This window comes from Buteo buteo, chromosome 6 (genome assembly GCF_964188355.1).
Source record: "Buteo buteo chromosome 6, bButBut1.hap1.1, whole genome shotgun sequence".
NCBI lineage: Eukaryota > Metazoa > Chordata > Aves > Accipitriformes > Accipitridae > Buteo > Buteo buteo.
The window spans coordinates 38,612,340-38,637,141 of NC_134176.1; the positions used below are offsets into that span (position 1 = coordinate 38,612,340).

The 24,802-nt window shown below is 47.4% G+C and overlaps 1 protein-coding gene across 1 annotated transcript in view; it reads left to right on the forward strand.

Annotated features, from left to right (window-relative positions):
• The window catches only part of GALNT16 (polypeptide N-acetylgalactosaminyltransferase 16), an 81,222-nt gene extending 63,437 nt beyond the window's left edge, over positions 1-17,785 (forward strand). Inside the window, exons 11-15 of the mRNA XM_075030508.1 lie at positions 446-538; positions 2,692-2,775; positions 3,812-3,953; positions 5,339-5,455; positions 13,856-17,785. Of these exons, the coding sequence (XP_074886609.1) occupies positions 446-538; positions 2,692-2,775; positions 3,812-3,953; positions 5,339-5,455; positions 13,856-13,993 (574 nt within the window). The 3' untranslated portion in view covers positions 13,994-17,785. The remainder of the gene's footprint in view (positions 1-445; positions 539-2,691; positions 2,776-3,811; positions 3,954-5,338; positions 5,456-13,855) is intronic.
• The last annotated feature ends 7,017 nt before the right edge of the window (positions 17,786-24,802 follow it).

A 24,802-nucleotide genomic window follows, 5' to 3' on the forward strand; every position in this document is an offset into this window, starting at 1 on the left:
GCGACCGGACAAGACCCTGAACAACATGACCTAACCTGAAGCTAGTCTGCTTTGGGCTGGAGGTTGGACCAGGTGATACCTAGAGGTGCTTTCCAAGCTGAATTATGCCATAGTGTTATTCTAATCTGGGGAAAGGGGTACTGTGAAGCAGGGTGATCGTGACAGTCAGGCCAGGTGTCTCTGCAGAGGGAGCATGTGTGAAGAAATCGTGGTAAACTATGGCTGTTAAAATTTTAACTTTGGAATGGAAGCATCCTTGCAAGGCTTTGTAGACTTAACACATTAAATCTGTATCCATCTGTACTCCCCACTGTGTTTCATGTTTGGGACTGTCCCCCACTCCCTCCTGGCAGACAGGCCTTGGGTCTGCCCACCCAGTGCCTGCTCGCTGGGAGGGCAGATTCTCCAGCAGCACTCAGCAAAGCATCTCCTCATACCCGTGCAGGAATACCAAGCGCACAGCAGAGGTGTGGATGGATGAATACAAGCAGTACTACTATGAGGCCCGGCCATCTGCCGTTGGGAAGTCATTTGGAAGGTAAGCTGCCCCCAAACCTCAGTAGGAGGGCTCTTGTAAGCCCCTTGCTAGCAAGAAATAGGTTTTGCATCTTCTTTGGAGCTGAGTGTGGGAAACAGAGATGCTTTGAATGACTGGCTTGCCAGGGAAGTTGCAGCCTGAGTGTCTGGCTAACAAGGTTTGCTTCTAATTCACTTTATTTTTCCTGCAGTAGCCCTGCATAAATCATTTGTTAGCAGAAGGCCGAAGGGATCTGTAACGAAATTAAAACGCCAGACATTTTGAGTGGATAGATAAGAATATTTTCTAACACAGCATGCAGCTGCTCTGGCAGTGTGAGCTATGCAGTTACTAGAGCTTGATCCAAAGTCCCTGTGTGAATGCAGAGCCCTGGGGCAAGCACGGCTAGCTGGCCCATGGGGCAGGTGGTACTCGGAGCACTCCCCTCTGTCCTGATGAGTGAATGCGTAGTTTGCCTGGTTTGTAGGGCAGGAGAGAGCATGGCCAATGGTGAGACATCTCATTTAGAAACACAATCTGGTTGTGACTCATCTCCAGCACCTGCTGAGCCCACTTCTGTGCAGAATTATGCTCCTTAGAGCACCTTTGCTAAAGCTGTCCCCAGGCCACATGGGATTCGCTGTTATGGGCTTAAGCATTCTTTGTGACCCAGAAGTCAGTGATGGACACCAAAACCTGGGGTGAGGGGAGAGCTTGCTCTCTGTGCTAACACACACCTATGACTCCCTAATAAACGTAAAAAATCCCAGGAGTGGTGTGTATCTGTGGGTTATATCTGCCTGTGAACAGGTGACTACTGTATCAGCGTAAGGACTTGGCAAATGTGGTTGTATCTCAAACTTGTAGCTATGTGCACTGGGTAATGATGCATTTCCTGCTTATTTGATGACAAGCAGGTTTGGTCTGACCCACACACACTTTTTTTGTTGTACATCATGCTTTATTATCATGATGCATTACATATTTTTGTACAAATAGCTTTGCCTACCTAATTTATCTGTCCTTGAGCTGACTGCAGCAGCTGGGCTGGGGCCAAATAGCAAGTAACCTGCTGCTTGTGAAGGAAACCAGACTGCTGCATATTGGACATGGATATATTGTTCATGTGTTTTAGGGCCAAAACCTGCAGTTCTTGTTCACACAGACTCCCTAGTGGGTTTACTGGCAGCATTGGCTGAGTAAGAGCTGGAGATCTGATTTCAGGCAATTTCTTGACCTGTAATAACAACCCTGTGAACCTGTATTAAATCTAGATTTTAGAATGCAAATGCCTCTAACGCCATCACTGTCGACTGGGCCTAAAATGGACCCTCCTTCCCCACTTTTTTGATGTGAGTATAGGATCTAAGTACATTCTCCTGAGGTATGGGCAGTTCAGTGGCTTCTGTGCGCTGAGGATGGCAAGGAGCATGGGTACAGTTGAAAGTCCTTCCCAACACACAAATGTAGTGTTATAACTTGAAGAGGAGAGTCCCTAGTGTCGCTGCTCAGTAGGACCGCTTGAGGGAAGTCCTCTTCTTCAGCCAGCTAAAAGCCAAGCAAATCAGCAGTGGGAGGACTCCTGCAGCAGACATTTACTGAGGTGTTGAGTTCATTTCCCCTTATACTGCTCCCCTTTCCCAAAACTGCTTAAGAGCAAATAATTATGTTCTTTAGGTCTGAAACCCAACCTGAGCCTAGAGCTGCTGCCATGAGCTAGTCATGTGCTCTAGGACACACAGATTAACCGCTTGTATTTGCCTGAGCACAAACACTTTCTAGGCCTTTTCAGGAGCTGATCGTTGTGCAAGTTTCATGGTATGCCTCTCCAGGGGCACCCAGAGGCAGAAATGCTTTCCTGGTCCTACAGTAGTTTTACTGCAACGTATTATTTAACCCTGTAAGACCCGGGTCCTGCCATCGTTCTGAGCCAAATGAAGTACAAGAATTGCTCTCTGAAGGTGTTTGTCTTCCTTTTCTATTTCCTGCCACTTGCCTCTCTCCTCCTTTTCACCTCAGGTCACTGCTAGTGCTCTGAACCCAGCAACAACTACGTGGGAGAATGAGTAATGGGAAAAAGTCGTATAGTCTCCCTCAAACCTCCTGGCCAATCTTCATTGTTCCCCTCCCTCCTGTTCACTACCTTATCCTCAACAACCTGCCTGTGTTTCCAGTGTTGCAGACCGAGTGGAGCAGCGACGCAAACTGAACTGTAAATCCTTCCAGTGGTATCTGGAGAACGTCTACCCCGAGCTCAAGTGAGTCAGTTCTCCACTTGTAGAACTCTCTGAAGGATCTGGGAGGTGGGTTACAATGAGAAGCTAAGCCTTGGCGGCAGCGGGCAAAAGAGAGACTTATGCTTGGAAAAGGTTTTTCCTCTGTTCTTTTTGGTGAGAAACCTCCTGTGATCTCCTGGCTTGTATCATCACAGCAACTCTGCAAAAGGTTTGCTGCTCCTGCCTCTGGGAGTCCTGCTCTGCCCCACACAGCTGTCCCTCAGAGATGTGCAACAGTGGTTTTTGCAGAGGTGCAGGGTGTAGACAAGTGCCAGAGCACTAAATCCCTCCCAGTTATAGCTTGGTCTCTGCCTGTTAGTTGCTCTGCCTGGAGGTAGTTGAGCCAAGTAGAGCTGGACAGCCTCAGTGCAGAGGTGCGGGTGGTTCAGAGAAAGCCCTGGTGAATGCCAGAACCAGCTGTGCCTGTGGCTTCCCCTGCCCCAGGTCAGGATGCAGTAGTGTTGTGTCATTGCTTTGCTGGGAGGTAGTCTGGGTAGAGCTGTGTTAGTAACACAGGCTAGCTAACACACCCTGCGAACACATCTTTACATTTCAGTCAAGCGAAGTCTGTAGCTAACGTGAGTCAAGGCTAAAACGTCCAGCTGTAGTCTGGCCTTGATGGATCTTTCCTGTATTGCTACCAATGAGACAGAGAATATGTGCTAGCACTGGGGGGAAGCACTGGAAAAGGGGGAGGTAGAAGCAGGATAAATCAGTGTGGATATGGCTTTTTCCTGGCAATGGCCTCTTTCAGAAGAGACATCACAATAAACTGCTTGGGGTATACCTAAAGGTTCTGTTATGCCTTCTGAAACAAGAGGGTACCAACCCTCTGACCAGGTTCTCCCTTGACTTTTGCCTCCTCCAGACATTTCCAGTGGATAGCATGATATTGTTCATTTTCTGTCAAATAAAGGGGACTGTGTTCAGTCAGGGGCTAGTTATGCCCTTGTAAATGTGAAAGTGCTTTGGACATTTCTGTGTATGAAGTGCCATGCAACTGTCATTTTACTTCAAGGATTCCTGAAAAGGAGTTGATTCCAGGAGTAATTAAACAAGGAGGAAACTGCCTAGAGTCTCGGGCACAGGATACCACAGGGAACACATTGGCTGGCATGGGAAACTGTAAAGGGACAGTGAACAATCCACCTGTCACTCAGGTAAGGCAGGCTTCAGTTTGGTGCTTTGCTCTTGCTTCTGCCCTTTTTAATACCTGAGAATGAAAAGGCATCTCTGGCCTTGGTGGGTTTGTACAGAGGTAACTGAAGGAAGAATTTGGGTCTGTTAATGATTTTAATAGTAAGCAGAAAAAGAAACTGTGCCCATCTCTCAGAGCTCTGTTGGGTCAACAGACCCAGCAGTCGGGCATAGAGTAGGAAGGTTTTCATCACTCAAAGGCAACAGGCAGTGCATGAATGCTCAGGGGTGTGACTAGTCTGTGTAGTAGGTGTGCAACCAGGGTTTGAGTCATGTAGCCGTTCCCACTCAGACCATTGCTTGGGTGTGCTCTGCTTCATCATCCAACCCATGAGAATCAGTCCTGGGGTGTGCTTGGCTAGTACTGTGGCATGTGGGTAAGAGATTTTCCCAGGATCAGAAACGTTCCTTGGTCTGCCAGTTCAGCTGTAGCTGCAGATGGCTTGAATTGTGCTGTTGTACACATGCATTTCAGTATAAAGCCCAAGTAGAGTTTAAATAGCCAAGACCCCAGCTGCAGTAATTTGGTGCAGCTCTCCTAACTGCACTAGAGCTGTGCTGGTTTATACCAGCTGGAGATTTGCACTCAGCCTCTTCTTTCGGTGACTGAAAGCAGCAGGGAAGCAGCTTGAGAAAGTTAAGGGTCACAGTAGGATATTTTATGCCAGAAAATACATATTCACATCTGTTAACTGTTGGAAACTAGTTTACAGCCAGCGTTCAACATGCCATTTAATCTGACTCATTGTTCTGTGTCATTACCATTTGAAATCTCTGAAACTTATTGTATTTTGTATTTCTTCCTTGGGGAAAGTATAATAATAATAGTTGATTGGGTTGCGTATCCATCTAGTGAGAGGAGGAAAAAATGAAGTGGCTTGTGCTTTATGTGTGCTGGTGATATATGTTAGCCCATGGATATGCTTGCATGTGTTTTGCTTCGCTTCACAATCTATAGGTCCCAGATACCTGTTACAGAACACATCTGCTATGTAAAATATTCAGAAGCAGTTGCACATCACGTAAATCAGGGCTCAGGGTACTCCCTGCTTTGTAGGCCTGAATCTGTAAAGCTGCAGAGCAAGGAGCTGCATGGGATCCAAGGTTAATCAGACAGCTCAGATGGTCAGGGGAGTCAGCTGCAGGCTTTGAAATAGTCATGATGCACCAAGGCTGAGCATAAACTTCTGATCAGGTGAAGATTGCTGCCATGGTCTTCCCAGGGAGCCTTTGGTAAGAGCTGAACAAAGGATACAGGTTTTTGAAATATCTGCTAAAAAACCCTGTTTCTCCCTCACCTGATCACCATTATGATCCTAATGGAACCTTTCTTTTTCTTATGCTGAAGGAGTGGGTGTTCAGTGACCCTTTAATTAGACAGCAAGACAAGTGTCTTTCCATTACCTCCTTCTCTACTGGCTCTCAAATCACACTGGAAGCCTGCAATCAAAAAGACGGCAGACAGGTAGGTAACTGTGCACCTGTTTTTAATCCCTTCATTGCCACGTACCATGCCACATGCCAACACATACCAGTGTTCCTACATCAGTGCAGCCTGCAGGGGCAAACCTAGTACTATCAAGGTGTATAAAAGTCCCTTCCATCTTCTGCATCTCCCTCTCTGGTGTGTTTCATAAGCTTGGCTGTATGAGATTGCCTGTGACCAAAGCGGGGAGCACAGACCACACTAGTGTGTGGGTGTCTGCTCTGCCTGGGCCCTTGGCAGCGTGGTTAGCTCCAGCTCAGTAGCACCGCGACCTCGCTCCTTGGATACATCTATGTTCAGCTAGATTGGTGCACGGATGGAGCACAGCATCAGAGAGGGGTAGATAAGCAGCAAATGCTTTGAGATACCCAAGGGAAGGGGTGTGTGTGTGTTTACTTATTTAGAAGTGAGAGAACTGAGTTCTTTGTGCTGTCTTTGGACATGTGAACAGACCTTTAAAACTGAGTGCATGCAACTCATCTGAGAAATATTGACTGACATAAAGCACCATATGTTCCACCCAAACTGCTCCCCGAGAAAAAATACACAGCAGCAGTGTTCCCAACAAAATGCAGCTCTGTGACTTTTATGCTATTTCCAAGATATGCATCTCTGATCTGTCAGGACACATAAGTCATTTTGCCTTACAGCATGAGTTAAGAGATGGCCTCTGCGATGGCCAGGGTGCCCTCACAGAGATGCGATGTGCCTTTTTATCAGAACTGGGCAAAACACAACAGGTGACAACGCAGCGCTGACAGAGTGGACTGGGCTTGTTTCATCCCTAGTTACTGTGCTTCCCTCTACACCAAGAGAGAACAAACTTTCTATCATCTAAGGCTATGCTGACTCTGTGTTTTCTGACACATCTGTTGTTTTAATAGCCCAAAGGTAGGAGATAGCTCAGTTCGCTACCAGTCCTCAGCAGCATCCTCTTTTGTCAGTACTTTTTAATGCTATATGAATCTCTGAATTTAGTTCTTCCTGAAAGAAAACACTGAAATCCAGTCTTGCCCATTTATGGAAAGCCTATGTAGACTTTCCTCTGGAGGGCTGGTTAATGCAGAAATGTCTTGAAGAGTTGTCACCTTGAATACCCTGGGAAAACTTTGAGTTCAGATTAGCCTTGCAAGGATATCCCAGGTGGGCTGTGCTTGCCTGCTCCTTTTTCTTGTTGGTAATCACTCACCCCCTTGCTGTGTAATTAGGTCACTTAGCTTCCCTTTAGGTGCCTTGCAGCATTTTCCTCCCTGGCAGCAGAGAGGACTCTAGCAGCTGCCAAAATCAGCTGTCTTTCCCCGCCTCCCCTGCCATGGAAGGACAAGGGTCCCCTGAAGGGGGGTGGAGTCCAAGCCCTATTAGCCAGAAGAGAGATTAATCCATACAAACATGAGCAGGCTTATTCTACTGCTGGAATAGGATTCATTGAGCCTTGATGTGTTGATTATATACACGCTCATTATGAAGGACATGCACACACACTTAAGTATGTGAGCTGTTGTTTTCCATTACCGTACATGAACAAACTGCACTTAAATCAAAGACTTGACCTAGCAGATGATTTAGCCAACTGACTGTAAGCAAGGATTTTGTTTAAGCATTTCAAATAATTAGAGACTGATTTGAATCACGGCTGCCATTCCAAACGGCCTCGTGGCTGAAGGGATGAGGTGGGAGAAGAACATTTGAATTTTTAATCTGATTTGTGTTGAAATGCTCTGAAATGTTGGGGTTTTTTTGGAAGTCCCAAACTACCATTTCAGATTTCTACTTATAAAGCCAGTTCTACTTGCAATGCTCAAGTTTGTTGTGTTCTTGGGCAATGTTGTTATGGTCCCTTCCTTCCATAAACACAACAGTAACTGTTGTTAAACTGACATGGGATTTTAATTACCTAGAAGTCAGTCATCTTTGCAAACTATCCCATTCTGTCTCCTCCTGATATTTGGGAGGTTGAGTTTCAAGGAGACAGCCTGTGCTGTAGAAACTTTAAAGCATGGAATGAAAGAGCAAAGCTGAAGGGAACAATTTCCCTCAGTTTCACTACAACTTGCCTGCCTCCCCATGGGTGCTCACAGCCCAAAGTGGGAGTGCCGGGGCAAGAGCAGTGTTTTCAAACTACGCATGGGTGTAGCCTCTCCTCAGTTCAAGTGGGCTTCTTGGAAAGTCAGAGGAACTGAGTGGGATTGGAGGAAGGGGAACTGAGCTACTTCAGAGGTGGTGGTGACAAGCAAGAGCCCCAAGCGGGTGGTCAGAGTGGAAGGGGGTGAGCCTGGGCAATGTGCATCACACATGCAATATCCTAAGAGGAGATGGCGGCATGATGAAAGCCCAGCTTTGAACATCTCTGGTGTCACTGTCATCAGAGGTCTGTGGTAGAAGACGTTTGGACTTTTCTGGATCTAGATTTCATGCCTATGTCTGAATGATGCAAAAGCAAGATTTCTGACAAAAGATGGGGCATATGATGGCTTGGTTTTTTTAGTGTCACCAGAGCAGGTTGGTTACATCCTTATGACACCACCATACAGCTCCTAAACTTGCTTTCTGCTTTCAAACATACTGAACCTGTGCCCATGCTACATAGCTGTTATGCATTAAGCATGTCCACAGGGCAGATAATTTTGTTATTCTTGAGTGCTAACAACAGTCCCATCTAACATATATGTAATACTCTAATGGAGGCTTTACAGTAATATGAACAGTGTCTAGAGTATTACCTCAAAATAAGTCTAGAACTTTGTGAGTAGGAAGATACAAGACAGTAGTCAAAATTTAGATGGTTTTTGGTTCTGTCAGACTACTCTCCCTTGGGTTGAAAGGAACCAGGAACAAAATCTATTTGGCACCATGATCCCATTGATCATTCAACAGCAACAGCTGGCACTGCTAGCAGAAGACCAGCCAAGAGCTATTCTGCATAATCAGAACTAGATTTCAAACCAGATGGATGTTATCCATAATGTTATTTGGAGAATAGCATTTTTTAGTTGAATGCACAATAAATTATTGCTTTTAGCTTTGGTTTTGGCTCTGGCGGTGGGAGTGGCACTTTAATTTGTATTATAGTGAGGACAAATAGAAGGCAAAGTGAGAGTCAGACACTAAAACAAGAGAATGAAAATGAGAAACATTGGCACAGTATTTCCCAACAGAACAAGAAGCATGCTGAGAAATCCTATTAAACAGCCATATTTCATTAAAATGTGCTGAAGGAATGTGACCCCAGCCTGAAAATGAGGACACCAAGCTTTCTTGTGAGATAAACAGTATTTGAAGTCCTGTGTGCCTTTGGATGTGATTGGGAAATTTTTCCCACCTTGCTTCTTGGTGTATCGTATTACCTGAAGTGCAGACAAATGCAACTTTATATAGACTATCAGAAAAGAGAAGTAGTGAAAACCTGTCTGTTCTGGAAGCACCTGACTCAGCATCTTCATGATAATAAGTAGGTAAAACAATACTGGCAGTATGCCATAGCTTGAAAGTAATTTTCAGGACACAAGAGTTTCTCTCAGCTGTGATTCTTAGTTTTAAAAATTTACGTGCTCAAAGGGACACAGTACTTGCTGAATGCTGGTGTGAGCTTTTCCATCACACTCTGTCTGTTCATATATTTAAAATTAGTGTTTGTCATCTTCAACACCAGCTTCAGCCTGCCCATGGCTCTGCAAATACATTCAATTACAACTTGCAGCATCCTTGGCTATTCCAGTTATCAGCTCTCCATACATTTCTGTCTGAAGCATCTCAGTCCTAATCAACAAAATCTGCTCTTTATGGCTGTGTTTCCTGAGCTTGGCCAACTCCACTACGTTTTCAGGGTTATAAGGCTATTCTTAGGATCTTGAGAGAAACCCTGGACTGATTGGATTGCTGGGGTTTAAAAGAAAACTTTTAATTACCCTGAAAAATTACACTACTGTAAACACCTTCAGCTCTTGTATATATTGTGTAGAAGAGGACTGGCTATTTCTGACTTTTCTCTTAGTAATTGCACATGGAGCACTTCTATCCAGCCACCTCAAAGTACTTTGCAATGATAGATAATAAAGATGGAGAGAGAGCTTTACAAAAAAGTGGGGAAATTTTTGGTTGATGTTGGGGAAGAAGATCAAGATGCAGTATTTCAAAGAAAATATGGATTCTTTTTTTTTTCCCATCTCCATTCCAAACCTGTTGTGACCAGTAAACTGTGTTATCTCCATCTGCACAAGAGAGGGAGACCAAGGAGGATTTTCAAGCCAAAATTTTTCAGATTGTGCCATGCTTATATCTTCCAAAAGCTTTCCTTCCAAGTACAAGTCAGTCATAATGTCTGGGTGTAGGAGAGGAGAGGACTCCCTGTAATGTTTGGCTGTGTATGCAGGAGGTCTCTGCTCTGTTTGTTTGTTTTTCCTGAAGATGGGCATCATCACTGTCATTTAAAAATTAGCTATCCAGGCTCCCTTTGTAGTCTGTGGAGAAAGCTGGGCCCTCCCAGAAGGTGTTTGTACCTTGGACCCCTCCCTAAGTATGTCACCAGGACTAAGTTGCCCAGCTCTGAGGTGGCTGACGGTAGGAGATGAGCATCCTATCTCCTGTTTCCACCCATTCCTACTGCCCACCCTCCTCAAGGGTCTGAGATACAATGTGTCCCTGCAGGGCTAGGTGTTGGGCTGTCCTTGGTAATCCTGTGGTCTGGCAGTCAGGCAGGGGGGTCTTGTGAAACGTTCAGGTGAAGTCAGAGGAGTTGCTCTGGTATCTCATGGAAGGCAGCAAAGCACAGTTTCTGACCAGAAAGGGTAGAATCCAGCATTCTGAAAATACCACTTCCACGTGAGATGAGGAGCCCTACTTTGGCTTTTACTGTCAGTACGCTTTATAATAGCTTCGTACGTGGCACCTCTCTGGAGCCCGGATGAGGCTTATATTCAACTCTCTGTCACCTTCTCAGTGTTCTTCCTCCCCCTTCCCCATCCTTGCCCCACTTTCTTTTGAACATAGAGATCTGGAATGACTTGAAACACTGGGCTTTCCAGTGGTGTAATTTACTGAGAAGCTGATTGATTTGGTGGAGTTAGCAGCAGAAAATGTGCTCTGGTGAGTGTTTGCTGGTGTCCTGCTGTGTCTGTTGCTGTAGACTGTCCCTACAGCCATCACAGTGGGTACCTGCTCAGCATGGAGAGATGACACAGCAGGTCACTGATCTGGAGGAATAACATGAGCAAGTCTCCCAGCCGTGCTAGTTTTCTCTTGAACAGCTAGGGGGGAGAAGAAATCCAGTGTCTCTTGGTAATTGTCCTGCATCTCAAATGTCATAACAGCATACTCCTTTACAGCAGGGCCTCTGGTGAGCTATGGGGTGTGTAGGAGAGATGGCTGGCAGGCATTCTTTAGCACACGCACAGGGGAAGGTGAAGGAGGAGGCTGGGAATTCACAAGTACAGAGAGGCAGGGGGCAGGTGGAGGGCAAGGAGGAGTTTGCCTTTGCACAGTAGGTGTGCTTTGGAGAAGGTCAAGAGGCTCCTCACTGAGGTGTCCATGACCCTGGGAAACAGTGGTGGGGAGGCTGTTGGGCAGAGATTGCACCAGCTAGGCGCAGCGTGCTGCTTTCCACGGAGGAAGACCTCCTGCTTTCCATGCCTTCATTACAGTTTCTGCCTGTATTGGTTTTGTGTGGCAAGGTTTTGGTAGCGGGGCGGGTTACAGGGGTGGCTTCTATAAGAAGCTGCTGGAAGCTTCCCCTGTGTTCGAGAGAGCCCATACCAGCAGGCTCTAAGACGGACCCGCCGCCGGCCAAGGCCGAGCCAATCAGCGATAGTGGTAACGTCTCTGTGATAACATTTTTAAGAAGGAAAAAAAAAAAGTTGGGACAGGGAGAAACAGCTGCTGGAGGGAGGAGTGAGAACATGTAAGAGAAACAACCCTGTGGACACCAAGGTCAGTGAAGAAGGAGGAGGAAGAGATGCTCCAGGCACTGGAGCGGACATTCCCCTGCAGCCCGTGGTGAAGACCGTGGTGAGGCAGGTTGTCCCCCTGCAGCCCACAGAGGACCCCACGCCGGAGCAGGTGGGTTCCCAAAGGAAGCTGTGACCCAGTGGGAACTCCGTGCTGGAGCAGGCTCCTGGCAGGACCTGCGGATCTGTGGAGAGAGGAGCCCACGAAGCAGGTTTTCTGGCAGGACTTGTGACCCCGTGGGGGACCCACACTGGAGCAGTGTGCTCCTGAAGGACTGCACACCGTGGAAAGGACCCATGCTGGAGCAGTTTGTGAAGAACTGCAGCCCGTGGGAAGGACCCACGTTGGAGAAGTTCATGGAGGACTGTCTCCCGTGGGAGGGACCCCACGCTGGAGCAGGGGAAGAGTGTGATGAGCCCTCCCCCTGAGGAGAATGAAGCGGCAGAAAATAATGTGTGACGACCGTAAACCCCATCCCCGTCCCCCTGTGCTGCTGGGAGGGTTTGGTAGAGAAATCCAGGAGTGAAGTTGTGCCCGGGAAGAAGGGAGGGGTGGAGAGAAGGTGTTCTGAGATTTGGTTTTATTTCTCATTACCTTACTCTGGTTGATTTGTAATAAATTGAGTTAATTTTCCCCAAGCTGAGTCTGTTTTGCCCGTGATGGTAACTGATGAATGATCTCTCCTGTCCTTATCTCGACCTGCAAGCTCTTTGTTATATTTTCCTCTCCCCTGTCCAGCTGAGGAGGGGGGAGTGATAGAACGGCTTTGGTGGGCACCTGGCGTCCAGCCAGGGTCAACCCATCACACTGCCTTATGGTATTAACTCTTCCTCAGCTCTTTGTAGGGAGACTTCTGCCAGATGAGAGCCAGATGGCTCTGGGACCTGTGTAGGCAGCGGGTTGCAGCAGCTGGTGAGGGCATTGCAGCGGACAGACTGCATTGTATCTTCCTCTCCATCATCACTACATTCCTCTGCCCCTTTGCCTATTAAAACCAGCTTCTTCCTGCTGCACAAACAGCTCTCCTTCAGTCGTATCCTATCAGACAGGATTAGCAGTGCTGGCAAAGTGATCCTGCCTCTGGTATGAATATATGCTACAGGAGCAATAGATTACTCTGGGCTTTGCAGCTGCGCTGCCCTCCAAGAAACATAACCAGGACAGATTTGGAGGAGAGCTGCCAGCAATATGTGAAGATAACTGGATGTCTTAAACCACACAGCATGTGGCAATCTGTTTGCTGTGTTACCCAAAAATAAAAATGTTGGTAGGTTTTGACATTGTCTGGATATTGCAGGAATTTTTTTTATTCCTTTTGCATATCATTTCTTTTTCTTCATTAGTCTCGTGGGTTAGCCAGAACATCCTCATAATATTCCTAACCTGTTTACTGACTGAGCACCCAGACCCTAATTCTAACTGGGTCATCTGTGTGACTGCAAAGAGTGATGGGAAAGTGCCTGGAGCACTCAATCCAATAACCTGCTGACCTCAGCTGTGCCCCACTGCAGGGAAATGGCACAGCCTCACCTGGGAGATCCCAAGCCCACAAACTCATTTCTACTTTTTTTCTCTTCACTGTCAGACACAATGGTCCCAGTTCTCTCCAGTGGGGATAGAAGGTACAGCCCTTTCCCAGCAGAATTTGCAGTTCAGGGTTAGGACCTATGTTTTGTTTCCTGGAAAGCAGCACAACCAAAGTGGACCTTCAGGAAAGGGTTGCATGTGGGACCTTGTGGATATGCTCTGAGGGGAGCAGACCCAGAGGACAGCACTGCAGAAAGCAGAGCAGCATGTACTGAGAAGCTGTCAAATGGACACGTATAAACTGAAATGTTGGCAGGGCAGATAAGATTATGAAGAAGAGCCAGCTGACAAGGGTGCAGAGCTATGAAGAGCTTTCAATGTAGTGCTGATAAAAATCTTGAATTTGATGAGAGGAGAGATGAGGGGACATGGAAGAGAGATAGATACGATCTAGTCAAGCAGCAAGAAGTGTGACTTTTGCTTTCTGTGGATGGACTGCTTTCCGTGCTGGGAGAGCTTTCAATGCTTTCCTTTCTATGGATTGGAAAGAAACCAGAGAGGGATTTCAGGTTTTGACAGGTATCTGGGTGCCTACAGATGTAGAACAAAGAATGGTAGGGAAATTGTGAATATAATATGCTTTTGAAAATGCCACTACTTGCTGATTTTTGTGTTGTTTGCCTTCTAGATGCTTCTGAATATCTAGCCCTATAATTCAGCTAAACCCACACTCCAGGTATTGTTAATACAGGAAACCAGTGCTTTGGAGATGCTGCCCATACCCAGATTTTCAGTCTCCCCAGTAGCTGGGGCTTACTTGAGGTTTATGCTCAACCTTTCTCCTTCAGCTTGGAGGCACAGTTCCACGATGAAATGGAAGTAACAGCATGTTTCTTCTCTGTCTTCTCACAGAAGTGGAAGATGAAAGGCAGCTTCATTCAACACTTTGTCAGTGGTCTCTGCCTGGAAAACCAGAATGGGAGAGTGGTCACCAACCCTTGCCAAGCAGGTGTACCTGGCCAACAGTGGGAGCTGCTACAAGCAACGTGATGGTAGCACAGAGATCTCCTTGTTTCTTTGTGCATGAGACTTTGGGAACAGAGGGGGACCGGGAAAGGAGGAATGGTTTTGTATGTCTGACCCTAAATGTTTTCATTGTGCCCATCAGCAAGCCACCATTTCAGCTGAGCACTTGCTGTTTTTGAGCTTTTCAGAGAAACTGGGGGTGAGAGAGGGATGAGGAGAGTTGTTGAAACCTTCCCATCTGTTAAGTTCTCCTTTGTAGCTGATGTCCGTGCATATCTGCAACCAGAGAGAGGGAGGACCCAGCCCAATACTCGGAGTGACCAGAACTGCCTTGCAGCTCTCCCCATCCGTTCCTTTCTCTGCATCCAGAGTCCATGACCTTCAGTCCAACAGCTTAGACAATGCTTGTACAAACATTGGTAGCTCTTTGGCTTCCCTGGCTTTTCGTTCTAACATCGTGCATCATTTATGCATGTGTGTCCCTCAGTGAGGACTGGCCAGAAGAGTCATCATGATGAGTGGAGGGGCTGGGAAGGAACTAGCAGACCCTGGGGGCAGGTTTGTAACTCTTTGTGGTGGGCCTGTTTCTTCCTCTGCCCGCAGTAGCTGCCCTACAGCCAAATGGGCTGAGGCTGGCACGATGCTGACGAGACAGCTAGAAAAGGGACAATCTGTTTTAACAGCATAACCAGGGATTGTTTTGCAGACTACTCTCTGTTGAATCCTTGCTTCCAGTTTTTTACGGGTGGAAGGCCAGCCCTGCCTCCATGAGTGATCCAAGCCTACAGACAGCCTGGCTGGACCTGGGTTCAGGGTACCACACTCCTGTGGAGCTGGTCAGAGATGGGTGCCGACACTTTGGGATGCCAGGGAAGCTGGGACCCTTCTCTGGCTGCTCTTCCTGGTGCTACCAGACACTGCCCACTGCACCCCACGCCAGAGGTGATGCACAGAGCTGTGCTCTGACAGTGCCATCGCACTTGGCTCAGGCCTGTGGCAGGAGCCCACCCAGTTCCCCACCGCAAGAGGTAGAAGGGGACAGCCCCATGGTCATCGCAGGCTTCCCGCTGCTGCGGGGCAGGAGCACAGCCCTCTGGCTGGCTCTCTGGCTCTGCATGGCCCTTGTGAACACAGCCTGGCATGACAAGCCACCTAATCCCTCTGTCTAGTTGCTTTCCCCCCTCTCTCTTAGAAAGGGGAGGCAAAAAGGCTTGGGGCTGCTCCACTTGTGACGCCCAGCTCTCCTCCCAGTGGGCACCTTGGAGAGGTTAGCTGGTGAAGCTGAAACTGTCCCCTGCGCAAATGCTGCCACAGTACAGGCCTGCCCTGAGAGAGATCTCCTTTGTGTTATGGAAATACCAAAGATAACTGGTGTCTCTAGCTAGCATCCCAGTCCTGCTCTCAGTTACCAGTCAGCTGTAGCTGACTGTGGGTTTTCAGACCTGCCAGGGGAAGCTTACCTATTCAAATAATAAAAAAAAAAAAAAAATCCCCACAACCTTGCCTTTTCCTACTAGATCTGTTAAATTTTCCTCTTGGAGCTAGGTTTTGTAAACCAACCCTGCTCTCCAAGAGCCTGGCAGGGGAACCAGATGGTGGGGCCACCTTCAGTAGGCAATTGCTTGTCTGGATCCTTTCTGATCTGGTATAGAAGAAACAGGATGGTCATTTGGATTCTGAACAGCTGGCTGCTTTTCATTACATTTGTATCCCTTTTCAATTCTTTCTCCTAGCTTGGTATTAGCCCAAACAGTTGACAAAAGAACAGGTACTGTTCTTCATATGTTGCATGTGCTCTGAAGTCCTTGTGTGAGAACTGAATGATTTTCTCTTCTCGATTCTTTTATTTAAAACGTTAAACCAATCACGTAGCAGGAGCTCTTTTCCCATTTCCCCCTTCACTTTGACATCAGCTTACCATCTCGACACTGATTAACCAGATGAATGACCTGCCCGCACTGTGAAAACTCAGGAGGCAGTTCCCTTTGGTCCCAAGCTACAGCATGGTGCAGCCGCTCTTCTGTGTGGGAATGGGAACACTGACTCTGTAGATACTTCTCTTCCCCTATATAGACATGCTTTGGGCCTGAACCAGTGAGGCCAGGAAAGAGCAGAGAAGGAAAGAAAATAGCCTAGGAACAGAAAGAAGGCAGGGCAGATAGACTCATGGTGGGGGCAGAGAGATGCCATCATACTAACAATTGCTTTTTTAAACAAGAACGTTCAGGAGATGCTACTTCCAGAACAGCATCATTAGGCATTAGGAGACAGGAACAATCAAGTTCTCACATACCTGGCTTGAAACAAGTTGATGCAAAGACAGACAAAAGGCCATTGAGCAGGTACTGTTCATAGACTCTGTATACAGTGAAGTGCTAAAGGATAATGCATTTTCATCAAAATGCATCCTAAGTGGACCATGTGAGCTTCCCCCATTTCACTCTCCAGCAGCTTAAGGGTTGCAGCTAACAGCACGTTCACTCCTCCACCAGGTACTGCTTCCTTCCTCCTTGCTCCCACTGTGTCTGTGCAGCTTTCTTGCAGTTCCTTCTTCATAACCGTACTGGGACTAGGACCCAGCTCCTCTACAAACAATTCTCCTGACTGCTGCAGACCGCAGAAGCTCTGCTTGTATACAGTCTCCAAGCTCTGGGCCAGCCCTGATTCAAAGGGCTTTTGCCAGGACGCTGGCTGCTGCCCTTGACTTTCTGCTCGGCTCCAGCGTTGGAGGTTACTGACTGCTCCCGCAGCAGAGGTACCTTGACTAGCTGTGTTGATTTGTGCCTCTCCTCCTACTGCTCACCACCTGGCAGAGTGTGAACTGGCATCCATTTGGGGCTGTGAGCTGGGGCAGCTGGAGATTGGGCACTCTCCTTCTGCAGGTGTCCCGGCCTGGGGGAGAAAAGGGAAAAGGTGGGCCTATGCTAGATGTCTATAACTTTAATTGCCCCTAGAGTTAGGGGCTACCAGAGCCCTAACCCTGCCTGGTTTTGGACATGTTCTCCTGAGGTCACCTCCCCACTGCTTACTCGGCTGTCAGCTAAAGCACTGCTCACAGGACCTTCCTGTAGGCCCAGTGCAGACCTCCCCCCACATCACCTTCTGGAAGCCATTGGTTTCCAGTGCATTTTACCAGTTGCTGAAAAGGAGGTGCATTACAAAAGGCTGCTTTCAAGTGTGGGCAAACTAAACTTCTCCTCACAATAAACAAAGTCTTGTCCAAACTCATTATTAGCATACATTCCATCTCCCTTGCACTGAAGGGAAGGAGGAGCGATGTTGTCTGTGCTTTTTTCCCCAAGGTCCACATGGTGCCGTGTTTTGGAACAGGACTCCGGTGGGGTTTTTGAAAGCACACCGATTGAGCCCTCAAATTTGGCCTAGTGATGTGTTTCTTTAACAGTCAGAACAAGCAGCTGCTCACCCTTGTTTTCCTGTTTACTTTAAACAGCCCCTTAGACTGTCAAGACAGAGCATTTGCATTGGTAATACCTTTTAAGAAAGCTATTACTGTATCAGATCATCCAATGTAATTTTGTGTGCTGTGAACCAGTGGGGGTTTATTTGAGAGGAGCTGAAACTACTGTTGTACAGAAATCAATTTCAAAAGGTTTATTTTCCCCACTCACTTGTAAGTTGCACTTTGCCAGATGTAATTTATGTGGAGCCCAGATTTGTTTTCCCTTTTCTTGAAGAAAGCATGTGCCAGAATCTGTTTAATGCCTGGAATAAAACCCACTTTGAAACAAGTGTTTCAGCCTGTTCTTATTCCCCCTTCACTTCCCATCGGAAAAGAGCCTCCATCCTTTCTTGCCTGGTCCCTGCCTCTGTCTCTCACTGGGTTTGTCCCCCCAGACATACATACCCCAGTTCTTTGCATGGGTTCCTGGGTTGCTTTTAGAGGGATACTGCAGGAGCTGGCAGAGATTTCTAGGATACAATGGCATATCAGTTGTAAAACGACTGAAGAAGCCCTCCTCAGCTGGCTAGGCAGGAAAGTATCCTTTCTGGCAAAAGTTAAGAGCAGTTAATGGACTGGCTTTTACATGCTGAAAGAAATAGCTGGGAGTGGGGGGAATTAATTCTTCCTGTTACTCCCTCCTTGATCTTTTCCTCAGGCTGTCAGCCTGCCTATTCCTTACTAAGCCTCCCAAAGGTCTTTCTTCTGCCTCTAGCTTGAGGGTAGGGCAGCATCACCACCCACAGATGCCTCCTAGCATGTGCATTGCTGAGCCTCAAATACTCTGACTCCCCAAGTAGGCTGATAAGATTTCCTAATTGCACCTTATAAAAAGAAGAAAAAAAAAGCCCAGCCAGCAATGTCAATTTGTAAGCTTTGAGTTTAAAATCAGGGCTTAACTGCCCGCTAGTTTACCCGCAGAAGCTTTTTCAAGTTAGGATCAGCTAGGTCTGCCTCTACAGAAAGCAGCTGTGCTAGAGCCCCTGACTAGGGAAGGAGAGTGAAGGTGTGCTGGAAGTTAGTTGGTGTGGGGGGAACCAGTGCTTCTCCATGCTGCCTGGTAACGTATCTGGTGTTTGAGTGCTGTGGGAACTTGACAGAAAGGAAGAGTTGAGGCTTTCTCTCTTGGTGCTGCTTCTGTAGCAGAACATCGGTTGGGCTGTGTGCCTGGCGTCCTGCCATGCATGCCCTGAGTGATGACTGTCAAAGTGCCCTAGAAACCAGGAGATTCTCAGGCTGTAATGATGGCTGGGAAGACTTTAATTAGTCCTGTCTAGGAAAATGAAATATTGATCTTCTGAAGAGCCAAATTGGGGGTCTGGGGAGGAAGGAGAAATGAGTGAAGGATGGGGTCCCCTCCGAGGAGGATAGGGTCAGACATGCGGTGATCTGGCACATCAATGAGGTAGAGAAGAGTTTGGAGTAGAAACAGTTGCATCAAAGGGGACTAGAACCAAGTGTAGGGAAAATTATAGGGGAGTCTTTTCCTTACAGGAGATTAAAAACATAGAAGTATCTCATCCACAGTGATCACACAGTTGGGTCAAATTTGGTAAATGCTTTGTCTCAAAGGACAAATCACGTGTTGTTTGGATTTGTTGTGGGGTTTGTTGTGGTTTTTTATTAAAATACTCAAATAGTTCATTTTAGCACTTGCAAAGCAGATTATAGTGAAATAATGATGGGAAATAGTGGCTTCTGCTTGACATATTGATGAAACTTGTGCCTTACAAATCTGAGTCATTAAAATAAATCCAGCTTCATCTGTACTGCATGTTGCAAAAAAAAAAAAAAAAGAATGAGAAAAAAGATAACAAAATAATCCACTTGGGACAAAATTGTGTTTTAATGTGATTTTGGTGGAAAACAGCTTCTCCGGTTTTGATTTCCATGGAAACTAGTACAGCAATGCTGCTTGCCACTGCCTGCAGCGGGGCTGAGCTGGCCAGTAACAGCAGTAGCAGTGTGCTGGGTGATGAGCTGGCCAGTGCTTAGGGGGATGCTCAAATTCCTGAGCATGAACTGAACCAAATGGGGTCACTGGCCCAAAAAGCCACCCCTGGGTCCCTCCGCACCTCCCGATCTGTCTCAACTTTCTTTTCCCAAGGGCTCTTCGCCCTGAATTTTGTGGTCAGAGCCCAGCGCTGCTTTGCCTTCTCCCCATCTCAGCCTCAGTTGGTGGGTGGTCCTCAGTATCGCCTTCTCCGCAGCAGCCTGAGCTTCCTGTAAGCGTGGTGGCTGCTGGTTCCTGGCGTGGTCGTGAGCTCTCGCAGGGTTTGCCCCAGCTCTCAAGATCCCTCTTCACCTTGCACCCTGGCATGTCATGTCACTGCCCCATGGGGCTGCTCTGGGGTCTCCTGTTTGTCATTTAGTTTTTAGTTTAAAGGTGTAGATTTGCTGCTGTCTGCTATTGGCTTCCCTTCAGCAGCTGGGTGACCAGAACTGGCCCTGTAGTATAGCTGTATTTTGGGAGTGACCACAAAGGTTTCAAAGAAGTGGGGCAGCTGCATACAAAGTAGAAAAAAACCAGCTTATTTGAAGAGGTGACCTCTTTTTATAGTTCACCAGTGTTTGTGTGAATTTCTTTACCCACCAAAACACCTTGTTTCCCAGTCCTCCCAACATATAATGGGAGCAAATCAGAAATCATGTCAATGCTGGTATATTTTGAAGGTGATGGTTTGCATTTTGCCCTTGCTAAAGAGAAGCAACGTTGTTCCCAGTGCTGTGGCAAGCAGAAAAGCAGTGGAAGGGGAAGTGCTGAAATAGGTACGAGGGCACTCAAATGTGGCCAGAGTTTCCAGAGCAGAAAAAATGGGGGGATGGCTGATGAGTGCCTTTCAGCCCGATCAGTAGTAGAGCAACAGGGTAAAGAAGAAAGGGGTGTGAAAGGAGCAGGAGTCTTCCTGTGATGGCTGGGGATGTTTCTAGGACAAGATGACTGTGGGTCAGGCTCTGAGGACAATGTAGACCTGTTTCCAATCCCTGCTGCCCCCAGCCCTTCTGCAAGCTGCCCCTCTTCTCTTTCAGGGGACAGCTTGGCCTGTGCCGGGCAGCCTGTGGGCCTTGAAAGAAAGGTGCTCAGGCTGTGACTTTCAAGCCTGGCTCCAACCAGAGGGACATTACGCAGCCAACAGCAGGGCTGCACTGGTATGAAGGTGTCTGTATCTCAGGCTGCAGCAGAAAGTGGGGCACCGGGGTGAGCTGAGGCTGATGTCCCAGCCCAGATGTTGGACCCAGTTGCATCCACCTGCTTCTCTCCTTGGCTCGCCCTGAAACATGTCTCCTGAGTCTTGTTTCTCAGCATCTTGGTGAGGATCAGACAGTCCAAGGCTGGCCAGGCCTGCACTAGATCTTTTCCACCCCTCATCCCAATGATTCCTTCGCTTTTAAAATAAACACAAGAGCCACCAGTGCTACAGCTGGAAATTCAGTGGAGAACACATAATGGGGACAGTTAATTCTGAGTTTTGCCTCATCTTACCAAGGGACAGAGCACAAAGGATGTGTTCTGCTGTCAGCTGTGATCCTCAGTGACTGCAGACCAGTCACATCAGCTCCCAGTACTCCCTTCCCTTCTCCGAACTGGGAACACTTCCATCGGGCTGCCGCACGAAGTGAACTTTAATTCAGCCACCTTAGAAAAGCACTTTCTCCATGGCGAAGAGGAACCATTTTTGTTATTGGTGTTTCCTAACCAATCTTCCCCTGCAAGTTGTTTAATTCTTTGTTGAGTTTTTTTCTCTGCTTGATCAATCTCGGAGTTTGCTGTGCTCGCAGCGCAGCGTGAGAAAAGCAAGCCCTCCCTCTGGCACCGGGCTCAGCGAGTGGTCGCAACGCAGCCGGTGCTGCCTGGAGCGCAGGGTGGGCTGCAGGGAGCTGCCTGAGCCGCTGCGCCGATGCTGGGGCAGTTTGCCCATGCTGATCCCCTGGCTGTGCTGACTACGGCAGCGACTATCCTGCAGCTGGTGTGTGCACCTACACGGCCTGCCCTGCCTGCCCAGCCAGGCAGGAAAACAAGGGTGAAATTCTCGCTCTATTATTTAGTCTCTGTGTGTTTTGCCATCATCTTTGCTTACATCTGCTTTTCTCCTTTTTGGTCTTAAAACAGACTTTATGGGTGAGGAGGTGGAATAGAGAAACATTTTTCTTAGCAGAAATCGGTGGTGAGCTTTCTCCTCACTGCTGCGTTTTTCCTTCTCTTTGCAGGGTTTTGGGGGGTGTCACTCATTAGTGCATACGCTTGTCAGATTTGGGAAGCAGACTCAGTCTAAATCATTGTTCCTGCTTGGATTAAATTTCTGATTGTGCATTTTAATACTCTTGGCTTTAAGAAATGGGAGTGGCAGGGAGAATGCTGGTGGTCAGCAGTCACTGGCTTTGTGGCCGAAGCAGCAGTAGAGAGCTGGCCCGAGGCGGGTGAGACTGAGGGCTAGCGCGGAGCTTGGTGGTTATTCTGCTTGGTTTTTCTTCAGCAACAGCCACAGGGTAACTGGTAATATAACATTTAAATCTTGAAGTGGCTACAAGGAAGAAGAGAAATACAGCTAATGCTTGAAGCAGGTCTGCCTTCTGGACTGGCATGCTCAGGGGATGCTCTGTACAGATCCACCCTCGGTGTCCAGCATCATCTCTCTTCCCCTTTGAAACACCCTACCTGTTGCAGGTTGTTCATCTGCAGTACTGCTCAATACACTGATGCTTCTCACCATTAAAATCAGCTTAGTGACAGCTGCTGTGTAGATGAAGGCTTGCCTATGTGGGCTTTATAATATCATCTGGACTGCCTCTGCTGCTGAACATGCTGCAGGGTGGAAGTATGTAAATGGTGTTTCAGCAACTCAGGCATGGAGGGACCTCTTTGAGGCAGAAGTCATTTTTTCTAGCTAATTTCTCAGATTTTTCAGAAGTAGCAAATCGTAGCAGAGACTTGATCCTGAACTGCTGGATTTGCTCAGCCTGGTGTATTAGGCTTGCAGGCTGCTTTGGCCTTTTGGCCAGCCCTGACTGGTTTTAAACCATCCTCTAGACCAGGCTTACCCTCACAGGCTAGCACAGTGCAGCCTGACTGTGGGCTGAGATACTCAGCCACCACGGGAGAGTTCAGTCCCTCGCTCAGCAATTGCTCTTACCTCCTGCCATAGCTGGGATTTTCATGGGAGCCCTCACCTCCAAGAGTTTTATTTTGTCTAAATCACTGGGCCTGCGAGAGCTGATGATGCTGCAGCTATAAACATCTGTTGATGAAAACGGGCATTAAAAATGCGACAGATGTAGCTAAGTCTAAAAGCATACCAAAGGCTCTCCTGCTTGGGGTTAAATTACGGAGTGCGAATGTTCCGGCTGGTTCTTTCATGGCTCCTCTCAAGGCTTCAGTGCAGCATGTTTAATCTTTTGTATTTTAACTCTCTTAAATGGTATTGTGCAAGATTTGTTGTGTGCGTTTTTTTAACTAGAGGCGACGCATTATAATGCTGTTGACAAGGACAACCAAATGATGTCAAAGTCCCTCTAATTATCCCAAGCTGAAGTGTCACCTCTGCTTTCTGTCTGAGTAGATGAAAGCAATGTTCAAAGAGACCCACTTAATACCGGAGCATTTTTCAAGGCAATCAACTGCTCCAAGCTCTTTTCCCCCTAAGCAATCTAAATGCTAAATAGATCTTTAAAATAATTACCATATCTAAGACGAGGAGCCATTTTCCCCTGCAAACACCTGATGCTCATTAGCAATATTTAACGTGTCACACATCACCTCTGTTTAGAGTAAACTTTTTTGGCAGGAGTTTGTCAGGTGTCTGCAAGCGCCAAGCCTATGCTGAGGAGCTTGGGGAAGCCTCTTGAGCACAAATCCTTTGTCCTGAGAGAGAAGGGGTCTGGATTTCTGGGAAACTCTTCCCTTTCCCCCCCTCCCAGCTTCATTTTGATCTCACTAAAAATAAGCAGTGTCCGTGAGCAGCACCAACCTAGCACCAGCCTAAGCCGGGTCCCCAAATCAGAGATGAGCTTAGCACTGAGGGGCAGGGTGGTAGAAAAGCTGGCTTTAACCTGTCTTTGCAGCTCCTCTTTCCCAGGTCAGAACAGGACACAGCTGGGTCACTCACTGGTGGCTCCTTGCAGCATTCGAGAGCCCTTGGCAGCACCAGCAGCTGCCAGCACGGCCGAAGCCCCTTTGCCCAGGCACATCTGTAGCACACGCAGAACCGTGAACCCCGCGGGGCTGTTGGAGCGGATTTCCCATGACAAGCGGAGCCTCCTGCTAGGGGAAATTCATAGGAGGGGTCTGCTCGCTGCACCTCATATAGCTCCCACTTTTGTACCAATGCAATATATTAATGAAGGAACAGACCCTCTGGAAAACTGAGGTTGCTCAAGGTAGAGCCGTTCTTAGCTCTGCCTGCTAAAGCTGCTCTGCTTTACGCCTCACATGATAATAAAGTTTAATTTGGGCAAAGGATGTATGATTTTAGCTTAGTGGTTCAAGAGCTTTCTGTCTCTGGAGCTAGGCCTGGAGCCCAAGGCTGCTTCAGGAGTTACTTTGCATTTTTATGCTGTAACTGTTTAATTTCAAGTTCATAAACAGCCTTTGGAGCAGTGCCTGGAATGCAGGACCTTCCTGCCATGCAAATGCCCCAGCTGCTGCTAGAAAACTGTAATTACTTTCCCTCTGGTGCAGGTCATCCTCAGATATTGCATACCAAGGATTTCAAAAGAGCCTTACCATAAGGCATTCAGTGTTTTGCCCTCTAATCCCTCCTGCCAGCCCCAGACAAGCCCATACGGCTTGGTGAAATAGAGAAAGCAGTGACTGTTCTTTTATTTTTGCATTTATTTGCAATGGCTGTACTCTGAGAAGGTTTACCAAATCCAGGGAAATGGAGGAACACCTTGTTTATGAGTTCCCTGAGCACTTACTCACAGAGGTGATCTGAACACAGCTGAGACTAAAGCGTTTCTGGGTAGGTGTTGGAGCAGATCCTGAATTGTGAAGACTGAGATTTATGTTTGAGGTGAATCCAGCTTTGGACGACAGCTGAATGGAGGCTTTTTGGATGCCAGTGTGAGATCTAACGATTCAAATCCCACATACCCCCTTTGGATCTGGGCTTCTGGACACCATACATCATCTGGGGTACAGCCTGGAAAAGAGTCTGAGATCATCTGACTTTGAGCCCTACATTTTCGCTGGGATGCCATTACATCCCTCTTAATGCACACTTCTCAAAGTTCTTATTCAAATGTCTCATTTGAATAATGTGTGCTTCATTACCACAGGGGTTCTTTATCCTGTAATATACTGCAAACAAGGCTGAAGGTCTTGAATTAGTGGAGTTCATGGGACCCTTTCATGGGTGTGCTGTGCATGGTAATGC